Source organism: Primulina eburnea, chromosome 11 (assembly GCF_022965805.1).
Source record: "Primulina eburnea isolate SZY01 chromosome 11, ASM2296580v1, whole genome shotgun sequence".
Lineage (NCBI taxonomy): Eukaryota > Viridiplantae > Streptophyta > Magnoliopsida > Lamiales > Gesneriaceae > Primulina > Primulina eburnea.
In genome coordinates, this window is record NC_133111.1 from 29,698,793 (window position 1) to 29,713,196 (window position 14,404).

General features: G+C 35.3%; 1 protein-coding gene across 1 annotated transcript; it reads right to left on the bottom strand.

Annotated features, from left to right (window-relative positions):
- Positions 1–4,521: 4,521 nt before the first annotated feature.
- Positions 4,522–9,373, bottom strand: LOC140804973 (probable inactive receptor-like protein kinase At3g56050). Its single transcript, XM_073161144.1, has 9 exons — positions 8,786–9,373; positions 8,535–8,673; positions 7,856–7,927; positions 7,629–7,772; positions 7,397–7,537; positions 6,304–6,743; positions 6,027–6,217; positions 5,703–5,835; positions 4,522–5,319 (listed from the first exon to the last, which is right to left on the bottom strand). The coding sequence occupies exons 1-9, from the start codon at positions 8,886–8,888 to the stop codon at positions 4,757–4,759; spliced, it is 1,926 nt and encodes a 641-aa protein (XP_073017245.1). The 5' UTR covers positions 8,889–9,373; the 3' UTR covers positions 4,522–4,756.
- Between the last annotated feature and the right edge of the window lie 5,031 nt (positions 9,374–14,404).

Here is a 14,404-nt window from a genome sequence, read left to right on the forward strand (position 1 = left end):
CTAACGCCCAAAAGCAAAATTCTTACTCATGTCCAATTCCACCACACCAGCGTGCAAGAAAATTAAATAGTTTTTCATTTCATGTCGTAACATGCATAAAAATTTTAAAGACCCATTCTCAACTCATAACGACATGCAAACCCGTACTCCAAAACGTATGTCATATAAACATACATGTGATAGAATTAAAACATGCACATGCCGAAATCATGACTTCATGCTTACTACTTAAAAGACTTTAAAACTTTAAAACTTACAGACTTGAGGTGTGACTTCGAGAGCTTCTTGCGACTGGCAGTAGGCATAACCCTTTACAAGAACACCGCTCTGATACTAACTGTAACGTACCGTATTTTACACTACTTAAAATTTGCAGAAAAATTAAAAATTTTCTTAAATAAAACATTCATACGGTCGTCACTCAACATTCATAAAAATAAATCTCACAATCATCCGTTACCAATAAAATTTTGCTAAAATAAACTGTCTCAAATCGTCTCACGTTCAAATCAAAACATCAGAGTATTTTAAAAATTTGCATAAACATAAACTTGCGGTCCTCGGGTTTAGCCTGCCACTCAGCCCAAGCCTGCCCCTTGGTCATCACCTCCCGTCTCCTCAACATAGTCACCTGCATCGATCAAGTCTAGTGAGTCTAAAGACTCAACCCGTATAAACAGGAAATAACGAGTAATACGTAATAAAACCACATGTAACTTGAAAATATGACATACATACTTGGAACTTGAACTTGCATAATAAACTTGAACATACGTACATACATACTTCGACGTGCCATAACTTAAACTTTTCATAAACATGCTGCATACTTGAACATACTTTAACATACATAACTTCATCATTTTGCGTAGAGGATGTTTCAAAGCAAGTGACCCGTAACATAAATGAGCCTGATCAGACTATACCACAGTACTGGGCTGACAGGGACGTATCCGCTGCCGCATACATAAGATCCCTGTTCATAATTTAACAGGCCAGTTGATCCACGTTCATAATTTAACGCTTCCCAACCACGATCTAACCCGTTCATAATTTAACGGGCGGATTGGTCCCCGTTCATAATTTAACGCTTTCCAATCCTAACATAATTTGGTCACAAGACATTTAGCATACCTCAAAAACTAAAAAAATGTTTTCTTGCACGTCAACATACTTACTTGGCGTTGAGGGATTCGTTGGACTTCGACTGGGGCCGTTGCTGCTACTTACTAACGTGAATTTCATACTTAACTTGCATTACTTAGACGTAGGTACTCGAGCTCACCACCAAAGTGAATAAATAGCTTAGGACATTCTAGTTCGCTCCTGGCTTGACCTCGTTTAATCATCGTACTAAACCATGACGTAAAACCACAAAACAAATCCTATATTTATACATAGATAAATTTTAACCATGGTGCTAAACCATGATATAGAACCCCGAAGCAAATCCTAAAAAAAAAAATAAAAATAAAAAAAAAAAATTTTTTTTTTTTAAATTTTTTTTTTTTTTTTTTTTTTTCCAAAAAGGGTGTACACGGACCCCGTGTAGGGGTCCGTGTACGGGTCCGGGTAGGCTCTGGAATTTCGTATTTTTGAAGGAAAACGGACACGGACTCCGTGTAGGGGTCCGGGTAGGCACTGGACTTGAAAACTCACGAAAATTCAATAACTTATTCATTCACCCTTTCAATCCAAGCCTAAGGATCATGAACCAACACCTCTAGACTCATCCTAGGATGTTATTACATTGATTCAAACCCATAAAAACGCCCCAAACGTCCCTAAGCATCAACAATTAATTCCAACACAACAATAACTCGTAATTAGGCATCGTTTCGCTTCCTACGACTTCTATTACATCCCAAGCCAAACCCGACCCGAACGAACCACCAAATAACACCTAAATACATCTCGTAACATATATAAATGCAGTAGCACAAGCCCGGCGATGTCCAACGAAGCCTGCAACAAATAACTTCAAGAACACATTTTACATAAAAGTCGCAGCTTGAGCAGTCCCACGAAAAACGTCATAACTCACTCAATTTTCATCAAAAAATCTCGAATTTTATATTAAAACGAAGCTATCGAAAAGTTCTACAATTTTGTAGTTGAAAGTTATCTCAAATTCTCGACGGAAAAATCGCAGTTTCGAGAGGAACAGCAAGTTACGAGATTTCAGATCTAAAAAGTATTTCAAACGCATTCAAATCAGTTTCCGCTCAAACGACAAACGTCATACATAAATTTTCACGCATAAAAATACACAACGCATACTATGACAAGATCGATGCAGAAAGAACAGAATATACGTGCCTTTTGATATTCAAAAATACCGTGACGACGATACCGAAGCGGAGAGGGATGCGAGGTTGATCCGGGACGAACGGGGCACTAAAATCCTCAAAGGAAACACACGAAAAGTTGCTGGAAATCGAAGAGGGAAGGGGCGGCTGCTCTAGCTTGAGGAACCCTAGGTTTCACTCTTTCAAAATAATAAAATTCTGAATGTGTGTGAGTGTGTGTGTGTATCGGTGTGTGTGTGTGTGTAAAAGTGTGAAAGTCGTGTAGTGTGTGTGTGTGGCTAGATTAGGGGATTAAAATATTGTTTAAAAATAATTTAACCAATAATTAAAAGTTAACCCACACTAGCTCATCACTTCCTTAGAAATAAAATACACACTAATTTCAAATAAACTCCTTAATTCAAATAACACACACAAAAATGCTAATTTTAAAAGTTTCAAACTCTACAATTCCTAAATACATAAATAAGGCTTTTAAAATACTAAAAACTTAATAAATTATTTAAAATGCCCCACTCTTGACTTAAAATAAAATACCACACTTTAAATTGCTAAAAATCGTCACCGGTCTTTTCCTCGATCCCGCCTCGAATAATCGCCTGAAACATGAAACTCGAAAAGTATTTTAACGTGCACCAATTAAACATAAATATTAAAATAATGCAAATTCTTAAATCGTGAATTAAAACCCAAATCAATGAATTAAGCATGCATGAAAACCATTTAATAAAATACATAAGGAATTTAATAACTTGCACGCACGTGGTTCATGTGAATCTCAAATTTCGGGACGTCACAATATTATTCTCAATTTTTATTGAATTTATAATATCTTCTTTTTGGGATAGATTTAATTAATTATCCCACCAACCTTTAAGTTGACCAATAAATCTTGATATAATCATTTTAGCAATATTTTTATCATTATTGCTTGAAGTTTTACATACAGTACTATACATAAGCATTCTGTGAGCAGTATTATAAATTTGCTTATCACTAAACTCATCAATATTCCATTCATAAATACTTTTCTCATTATAGGTATTAGCAAAAATGTATTCTTGTTCTTCTATAAGAACATCCATGAGAGTAGGTCTATTATAATAATATTTATTTTGGGTAGGTTTATCTGCCCATTTAATTTTATTAATCTCTTCATCAGAATGATTATCTATATTTTCAAACTCTTCATTAAGAGTATTTAAATTAAGATTTTTAAATTTTCTTCTAATAATTTTCTATATCAGAAACAGGATATTTAAATTTAAAATCTTTTATGTTTGGAGGAGATTGAATAGAAGAAATAGCTATAGAAGCTATATTAGTTTCTTCTTTACTGTATATGAACATCTGGTTTAATCCGATTAATAGCTAGAATTATTTTATCAATACGATCTTTAAGAGAAACTATTTCCTCTCCTATTATCGTAAGATATAAATTTGTATAATTTTGTTTTTCAATTATCTGATTAATATGTTTAACAGTTATTTGTAACATATCATTATCAAATAATTTTGAAAAGGCATTAAAATTTAAAATTTTATTATTTTTTTCTATAATAAAAGAATGTTGAGGATGATAAACAGATTTTTGAATCTGTCCAGAAGAAAGTTTATAATTCCTTTCTAGAATAAAAATATAATCTATAATAAATGTTTTAAAAAACCAAGGAACAAAATGTATTAATTTATTCTGGGTTTCACAATATTTATAAAATTCTGAAACAATATAATCAAACTATTTTTCAGAGAAACTTTTAAAGTACCAATCTCTGAAAGATTCTTATTTGAGTAAATAAAATTCTGTATTGATTCTTGTTTATTATTACAAGAAATGAGATGAAAATGTTCATCATATTCTCACTTTATTCTCTCGTACCAAGCATATCCCAAGAATTTGTCCTATGTATTAATCAACAACGTTTACAAAGAGATCATATTCTTTGTCATATAATGCAATATATCGGCTCAAGTGAAAAATACACGTCACCGTTTCTTAACCTTTGGATTAGGAATTGAGATACTACTTATAGGGGACTACTGAAAAACCCAACATTATTATTTACAGTAGTCATTGAAAATATAGTATTTTTATGAGTTTTTATCATTGTTCCCAACCCGATGCAATAAAAAGGCAAGAATACAGAATTGATGATAAAAACCAATTTTGAATGATCAAGAAAAAGTACTCTTTTCAAATAAATAGCAAACATAAAAAAGGACATAGCTTTGCCCTTGGAATCTGACGTTCATTACATTCCAAAGCAATTGCCTACATATTATATTTATCATAGCAAAGATAACACAGAAATATCAAAATTTACTAAAACTAAACATTTCCCACCAACTTCATTTACATACACTTCCCACCTTCGTACATCATCAACAAACACTAGCAACATTTGATTTACAATCAAGAAAATCCAAGGGAAACCACTTCACAAATTTCAATTAGCCTCAGTTGACAGAATCTCAAGCTCTGCCCACCAAAGATGCGAAACTTTCGGTATAGCTCCATCAGGTCCAATATTCGTTACCTCCCTCAACATTAGGCACACTTCTTTCATGGAAGGCCTTCGCCTAGGATCCTGATTAGTACACATTTTGATCACATTACCAACCAGTTGAAGTTGTTCTTCATGATAAGTTCTTAAAGTCGGATCGACGATTTCTCTTAGAGGTTGAACTCGGAGATAATCAGATCCCCAGTTCTCGAGTGACTCACCACCAACCGAGTATGGTAGCCTACCAGTCATCATTTCAAATAGTACGACACCAAAACTGTAGACATTACTCTGTGTATTGGGTTCAATCCCGTCTAAATTTCCTTCATTTTGGTAGATAAAGTCTGACACTTTGCCAGCATAATCTTCGGTTAAATACACGGACGATGACGTCAAGTTCCTGTGAGCTAATGGAGGTGTCAATTGGTGCATGTGCTCAAGACAGTATGCGACTCCCATAGCTATTCTCAGTCGAGTAGCCCAGTCCAAGTGTTCCGCTTCTCTTACTGAAAAATCCACAAGAATTGGTTGATTTTATGGAATGAGGTTTGAAAGAAAACATACTACAAAAGGCAGTAGTTACTTAATCAAGAGTAGCAATTATCGTGTAATGGAATAGAACCAATGTCCCCACATGAAATTTTTTCAAAATACGAAGGTTTCACAGAATACAAAAGGTTCCCCTACTCAGACTAACTATTGGCCACTTCTGATTTTTTCCACTACATACTGCCTCATAATGAGCAGATGGACTCAATATATAGAACACAGAAATCTTCATAAAATAGAATGCATTAGTTGCAAAATTTATAATCTACATGAAAACAACACTAGGAAAAATGGGTGCAAATATAATAACACGAATTTAAGAAAACAATTTAATACTTACTGTGTAAATGCTCAAAAAGAGTTCCATTGGGGGCATATTCAAAGACCATCATTCTTGTGAAAGGCTCCTCTTCCACACAATATCCAAGTAAGCACACAAAATTTTTGTGATTCACTTTCGATAGAGTGTCAATCTGCAACTGAAAAGCAAATAATATTATTTACTGGAAAAGGAAACAAGAACAAGATGCAGCGAATACATTAAGCCGTGATAATATACTTCCATACAATAAGTTTGGTACAACACTAGTTCCCAATGATCCCGAATTAATATCGAAATATGTAGAAGGTAACATAATCTCAGAATCGGAGGTTCCAAAGGTACCTTTTTCCTGAAGTTGGATTCTAGACTATTTGACCATTCCTTTGCAGATGCCACTGCAATAGAAATGACTGCTATTTCTACTCCATTAGATAATGTACCCTTGTACAGATTACATACTGATGAAGAACCAATAACATTGCTGAAATCTTCACAGGCAGCCACAAGTTCAGATCTTTTAAGGTTTGGGACCCCTAAAAAGCACCAAAGAAAGTATAAGTATAATTGCATTATAGAGTAAAAACAATGTCAAAGTGTAAGAGTAAAAAACAAAAGTTACCAGTCACAAATGCCTTCTGAAGTTGTCCACTTAATCCTGTTCTCCACGGATTTACAGTAGCCATCTTGTTGAAACGAAAAAATAAGATGCCGCCTATCAACAAAAGAATCAACAAAGGACCTCCAACAAATGCTGAAAGTACCAGAGCCCGATGACTACTCATCCAGGAAATTTGACTAGATGCAATAGGTTTTTCAGCAGGGGTGGCCAGTGAAGGTGGAGATACCTGTATATCTGGAGAAGGTAACAGGGATGGTACAACTAGCACACGTGGTGGAGATGGAGATGGAGATGGAGAAGGAGCTATATCACGTGGGGACCGAAAAGGGCGAGGGGGAGGAGGTACTGATACTGGTGGAGGCGGAGATAGGAAAAAAGGTCTAAAAGCCGGCGTTCGTAATAATTTTCGCCTTGTCACATCTTTTGTTTCCTCTGAATTCCTGTAAAGATAATGATCAATGAACTTAAAAAAGGAGTAAGAAAAGCTTTGAGTCCTGATCAAGATTGAAATATGGACACGAGAAAAGGAAGAACCAAAAAGAATTTTCTTCTTAGTATTATCGGGTATACATTTGTGGTTTCTTTGACACGAGCATTTTCAGAGCAATAGGCGAACATATTTGGTCGGAGGGTACAAAAAGAATTTTGCAAGAAATTTGTCTAGGGATTCACATTTGTAGACAGCAAGTCTTGGAAATCGAGTATACATGGTTTGAGGCAATTTTTCTTAGATTTCTCAAATAGTTGAACATCCACTCAGACATCCTTTCCTTTCACCTTGTATCTATCACATTAGTATTTTTCCTTTATATAATATATGATATACTAAGACTTTTGCTATGTCATATATTGGGGTCCACCTTAACACCCCTCGTTCCCTGTTTTCTTAAAAAACAAAACAGCCCAAAAACCAAAAGTTTGAGTCACTGACAAGGGCAACTCACTAGAAAGGGGGAAATCCTGGATATTATCAGACAGTCAAGTAACATATAAATAAGAAAGGGTTTTTTTTTCCAACAATCTACTTGAAAGAACAGGACCTAAATATAAAACCATCTCCATAGATAGAATTAATAATGCCGAGAAAATTTACCACGAGACTAGCAGACCATTGCAAGATACCATCTGTGCAGCAGTGGATAAAAGGTTGTCCTCAACTTGAACTTCAGATAAATTTTTAAGTTCATAAATTTTGGGATGCATTCTGTCAAGGAGCTCATTGTTGTCCACTAAACTAAAGTAACAAAAATCAAACAATATTATGACCACCAAAAAGGTGTTTTAGACAAAGATAGAGGAAGCCCTGTCGGCTGTCGCAAACTTACAGAAGTCCCGTCGAGAATTTGTCGCAATGATGACAAGGAAGCCGTCCACTGAAGTTATTATATCCAAGGTCTAAAAGCTCCAATTGTATTAAATTTGCAATCTCTATGGGGATGACACCAGAAAGAGAATTATTTCGCAAAATTCTGCAAGGAATTCTCAGTTATAAGCAATTCATCAAAAAATAATTTGGATATAACCCGATAAAAATCAATTGAGTGTAACTTACATATATTTCACATGAACCAGGTTCCCTATATCAGGTGCCAGAGTACCAGTTAGACGTAGATCTTTCAGGTTCCTGCAGATAATAGGATCAAGAAATTTCAGTTTCCACCAAATGTTCACAAAGGTCATCAGCTCCTTTTGATAGTATACCAAGGAAAATGCCGTGTTGCCAAAAATTGTTAGTTAAAAACAGCATTTCTCAAAAACCCACACACGAAGAATTTATCCCTAAATTTCACATAATCTAAATAATGATTAATTCTCTAAATAACCCAACAAGGTGTTCATCAATTGAACATAATCAATTCACTAAATAACATATTAGGTATTCTTATGACTTAAAAAATTGCAACACAACATGGAACTTCTAGGTGGAGCTTTCCAACAACTTTCCATCATGTCACACTCCTACAACCTTAGCCTTCCGAAATTACAAGTAATTCAATACGATAAGGTGGAGATAACTTCATGTTACAAAGCCAGCTAACAGCGTTCATCTTTTTTCAGCTTTTTTTGGGAAAATCATTCTTGTGAATCCAATAAAATTATGAGATACATCTAATCAAAAGCCATTGGCAAAAGACTACCAGAAAAGAACTCCTCCATACAGAATAGCAATATTTTATATCATCAATTCTAAATCGGCTAAAAGAGAACAATTTGGAAAACATTTAACTTACAAAGCTACAACATATCCTTCAGAGCATCCAACTCCAACCCAAGAACACGGATTCTCCACTCCAACTTCACCTTTCCAATTTGACAGAGCCCCATATGGATCACTCAACACTTTCTCTTTAATCCTCAGCAAGGCCAAACCTAACAACACAAAGAAAATGAAGAACTCCATTTTAAGCACTGATTCCTACATCTCCACTTCGGGGCAACCAAAAACCTAAAGAAAATTAAAACGAAGTAAAATTAAAGTAACCTTCATCATTGAGAGAGCAGCAAAAACGTAAGTTCAGCAGATACATAGAGCCAATAGCTAATGCCAACAGGAGACAACTTCGAGATCTCCATAGCCCTTCCATTGCATCAAAAAACTAAATAAAACCCACAATTTTTTTCAACAAAACGTACTGATCCCAACACCAAGAACTGTCAGTAGCACAAATTTCTTGAAAATCATCTTCTTAAAAACCTAGTTGACTCAGTCCTGCCCACTAATGCAAAATAACCAGAAAGTTGTGAATAAAAAAATGAAGAAATTTAAAAAGCAAGCAAAGAGATAAAGGTCTGAAAAGAGTGTTCTTGCGTAATAATGCACAAAATATACAACAAAGACTGTTTCTTTAAACCGCGTTCTAGTCACACATAATATAATATACGTACTAAAAACCTCACAAAATGGCCTTCATTTGACTTAAAAAATTCCAGTAAACTAAAACCCAATACCCAAAAAACCAAGAAACCAAAAGGTTTTTTCGGAATTCCACCTGCACTGATTTTCATGTATATCTGTAAATTCAATGTGTTTTTTTAATAAAAACAAATAGATGGTTTTTTTTCAGATACCCCGCCGCATCTGACTTTTCAACTGCTGATTCTTACTGAATAAAACCGAAGTAAAATTTGGCATTACATGATATTTTATTGTTGATGCTATAGTATGAAACTTGAATGTAGTTGCGTGAAAAAACAACTGATGTTGATTGCATTCTTTTGATTAAAAAAATGAAAGAAAAATGTTAGTGATGAATAAATTAACAATGATGAAAATTGAATGTTGATGTTGACTCAATAAGAAACGAGGAGAAGTGGACGATTTAATGGTGGAGTTTGCAATGGCTTGTCTGTGATATGCACGTTTTATCCTTTGATTCTGTCAAAATAATGAAAATCGTCAACGACACTGTTACTCCATGTCCGAATAGTTAGTCCCGGTTATTTCGATGCTTGAACGGAGTAACATCCTCACCGTAGAAATGCATCTACTGTCTAATTTTTGGTTTTAAGGGAGCCAAGTTTAAATTTGGCTGTTGGATCTTAACAGGAGAGTTTTACATCTCGACACCACTCACTTTACATCCATCACTCGAGTTTCTACATATTACTGAGGTTTTATGATAATATCATTTTTTTTCACGTCGAAGATCATTAAATAAAATATTTTAATTTAGACGTTCAAAAACTAACTTGAGTCGATTTTTTCCAAAAATAACCTCTTGTAATTGTATGAAATTTTGGAGGTCACTTACAAAAAAATATATATATTTACACAAGCTTACTTGTGCAGGTATCTCTATTTTAAAACAAATTAAAATTGGAAGATTATATATCAATATCTTAGTCAAACAAAAATTATATTTTTAATCGATCGAGTTATTTCTGAATAAGTTTTACTCAGCTAAAATTAAAATAATTTGACATCCGATCTACTCAATTTATTTATATCACTAAACTACCCACATCTCTATTTTCTATAAGCAATAGCATACGCAGTGCAGAGAAGGGAAATCTGCTTGGCACAAGGGGTGTTAAAATAGGATCAGGTCTTTCAACCCGAGTCTGTCCGACTCGAAAAAAATCAGGTTTTTGTTAGAATTTTTGGGTTCGAGTCAAATCAAGTTAGATCTGATATCTGATCCAAAAATAATAATCGGGTTCGGATCGACTCGGTTTGACCAGAAAATTTTAACTTTTAAAAAAATATATATAATCAATACATATTGTCTATATTTTATATATTGTATGTTTGAAAAAAATTATTGCATATTTATATCATAAATTTTCATCATTTAGCATTTATTTTGTAATTTTTTATTTTTTAAAACATTTTTTTTATTTGATTTAGTAAATATAGTTTAAATTTTTTACAATTAGGTTATCAAATTTAAATAGTATATAAGAGATGTTTTGTTATTAGGGCATCCGCATCTGTTCTCATTAATCCATGTTAATAACTCTCCATCTCCTCAAAAATTATGGGGTCCACGAGCCACATATTCATTACATTAACATTTTCCCATTATTAACACACACCCACATTCATTTAATATCAACTTTCATTATTTATGGGTCCCACTGTCCATTTAATATCCCGTTGGTGAATAATTTTGCCGTTTGAAAAGAGCCGTTGGTGATTCCGTTCGGGAGATTTTCTTCAGAACATGCCTTAATTAGCGACGGTTTTGGAAAAACCGTCGCAAGTAACGACTTTCATTAAAAAACAGTCGCAAGTAACGACGATTTTCAAGTTGCGACGGTTTACTAAAAACCGTCGCTATTTGAGAAATAATGCCGTTCATTCTACTGAATTTTTTGGCTGCCACGTCATCCAAAATTAATAACTTCTACACCCACATTGGTGCATACATTGGTGCATGAATATTAATGGGCGTTAATAATCACCCATTAATGCACCAATGTGGGTGCCCTTATGTGTTCAAACTAAAATATTATTATTTTTAATTTTATTTAATTATTTTTAAAAAATCGGGTTGAGTCAGATTGATTGAGTTGAGTCAAGTTAGTCGCGTTCGGGTTCAAATTGAGAGTTTTCGGGTTGGCTTAGATTCGAGTTGAGTAGTTTTTTAATACTATCATGTGTCAACTCAACTCGAACACACTCGAATGGACACTCAAAACTAGCATGGCCCTAGTCTGAACCCATTCAGGTGGGCGGGAAGTCCGATCCCTAATGCAGCTAGGGAATGTGAAGATCGTTGATAAATAAGATGTCTCGATAAATAGAGATTCAATCAAATCTCATCAAGATAAAGCAAGAGTCATAGCCACAACAAGAGTCCTAGTCGCCATGGTTAAGGAGGCATGTCAGCTGAGGTTTCCTATATTTGGTAGATTTCTATGTCAACAAGGACTCTACTCCTATAACGTAACTAGCATATCTTACAGTTTAAAACTTTTAACTTGTGTAAACTGATTAACTGATATAAGGGGGATCAGTTCTTGCGTATATCAGTTCAGTTATTGTAATGCCCGAGATTTTATATCGTGTTAAATTACGATTATTGATTTTTAATCCAGATGATTATGAAAGGGCTAACTGAGACACAAATTGAAAGTTTGCATGTGAGATTGTTGGTGCGAGAGCCGAAGGTCTCGCGCATATGCGCGAAGAGTAGGCGCGCATATGCGCGAGTAGTGCGGAAGCCCATGACGCGGGACAGAACACTGGGCGCACATGAGCGACCTGTATACGCGCACATGCGCGAGAGGTCCAGAGAGTTTTGTGCACATGCGCGACTTAGATTCACGCATATGCGCGAGGGTACCCGAGAGTTGTGAAGAATTCCTCGCGCATATGCGCGGAAGAGGTACGCGCATATGCGCGAGCTTCCGTGCTGGGGACGCACCGAGACAGAATGTCTCGCGCATATGCGCGGAAGGTGGTCGCGAGCTTCCGTGCTGGGGACCCACCGAGACAGAATGTCTAGCGTATATGCGCGGAAGGTGGTCGCGCATATGCGCGAGACGTGCAGTGTGCACATCGAGCCACTCGTCCTATATATATATATATATACAACCGAGATTCTTCAGAAAACAAAAAGGGAAAAACGAAAACTTGAGGGAGGAATTGCTTTCGATTTTAGATTTTGATTTACGAACGATCCACTTGTCCAAATTTGAATCCGAGTACGACACCGTGTTCCTAGCAATGACAGCTACAACAGGACGTAAGTTTCGTTATGTTTTGTTAAGATTTGAAATTATGCTATGTCCAGAATCAGATACGATTCACATATAGTGTTCTTGACGTGGTAGACATCATAGAATCAAAGTCAGATTAAGAAACAGATTGATTATAGAATTGTTATGAATTTCAGAGTTAAATTGACTAAGATATGATGTCAGATTTGTACGGTGGTTGATTATAAGTTGTTGGAATTAGTATATACTGGTATGGTATCATCGGTATCACAGAATTATATGGTTGTACCGTCAGAATTTGATAAGACAGAGATGTCTTGATTTGAATAGAATACTGATACAGTATATTGATATTGTCATTACCAGATTGAACATTGACAGACTTTGAGTCGAGACTTCGATTGTATCAGAGCGACAGAACGAAAGGTATAAATATATGTTGATTCGGGATTGCACAACTCGAGTCAGGTTTGATTTGAGTTTTCCAAAATCACATACTTTATTTTATTGCATTGATATTTGCAGATTATCAGATTGATATGTTTAGTCTATTGAATGATAGCAGAGCCAGAGTTTGAGTCTAGGGCAGATCAGCCTAGCTAGGGCAGAACTGCCAAGTCTTTGACAGAACCGCTAAGACTCTAGACTTACGGTGTATCGATGAGCTTAGATGTAGACCGAATTCTATTGTAGACATTAGATACAGCATGCCGAAGTCTAAATTAGATTGGGATCCCTAGATTAGAAATGAGTTGAGATAAGATAACAAGTCATTGACTTAAATACAGATTCGTATTGATTCATGTAGTCAGATTGGATACATGTTTTAATGATTGTTTATGCTTTTATATATGTTTTATATGATTGCATTGATACATTGTTTATACTAGGATATTTATATCTCACCGGAGTTATCCGACTGTTGTCTTGTCTGTATGTGTGCATGACAACAGGTGAGACAGGTTCAGGGTCACAGAGGTGAGGAAAGATCGAGTTAGAGTGGAGACTACGGACTTGGACTAGAGATAGAGTTTAAACACTTGTTATATAGTTGTTAAACCTTAGTTGAGACTGATTGTATATAGTGCAAGATTTGAACTTTTAATACTGACGTGTATGTTAAGATGTATGTCATTACGTTCCGCTTTTGATAATGTATTTTTTTTAAAAAAAATTAGACCTTGTTTATCTTAATTGATTAAATTAGTCCCAATGACGATTAAGAAGATGATTAGCGTCCGGGTCCCCACAACAGGTGGTATCAGAGCGATAGATCCTTTAGATTGAGATAGAAGAGACTAGTGAGCGGGGTAGATTGAGGTTTTCTTTCTCTGTTCCTTTAATGTTACTTCTTTATCCGATTTGATATAGTAATATGTTTTATTGAGACTGGATCAGCACCGATTCTAGATCAGCAGTAAGATGATCAGAGGAGGATTCAAATAGGATTGTGGTATTTGTTACTAATCTATTTGATTATCAGATATGCCTTCGAGACGAGTACCAGAACAAGGTAGTACATCAAATCCTACAATGAATGTAACACCGACTCCAATGGAAACGTTACTAAAGAGATTTCAGTCATTTCACCCGCCAACTTTGAAAGGAACAGAGAAGACTGTGGAATGCGAGAGTTGGCTTGATGATATAGAGATGTTGTTCGAATCCTTGGAGTATACAGATGAGAGGAGAGTGAAATTAATTGGACACCAGTTACATGATGTTGCAAAGAACTGGTGGATTACGATAAAGAGGGCTTTGGAGCATAGAGGTACGACTATTACCTGGAATGTATTTAGAACTGAATTTTACCAACGATTCTTTCCAGTGTCGTATCGAAAGGACAAAGGAGCAGAGTTTGCCAATCTAAGGCAAGGACAGATGAACATAGAAGAGTACGTGTCCAAGTTTTCCACCTTGTTGAAATTTGCTCCAC

What these genes read in the sequence shown, in the direction of transcription:
- LOC140804973 (XM_073161144.1), bottom strand. Translation starts at nt 8,888, where the DNA reads ATGGAAGGGCTATGGAGATCTCGAAGTTGTCTCCTGTTGGCATTAGCT. An exon ending in CTGCTCTCTCAATGATGAAG is followed by an intron (nt 8,674 to 8,785) that starts GTTACTTTAATT and finishes TTGTGTTGTTAG; the next exon opens with GTTTGGCCTTGCTGAGGATT. An exon ending in TCTTTTTGAGCATTTACACA is followed by an intron (nt 5,320 to 5,702) that starts GTAAGTATTAAA and finishes TGGATTTTTCAG; the next exon opens with TAAGAGAAGCGGAACACTTG.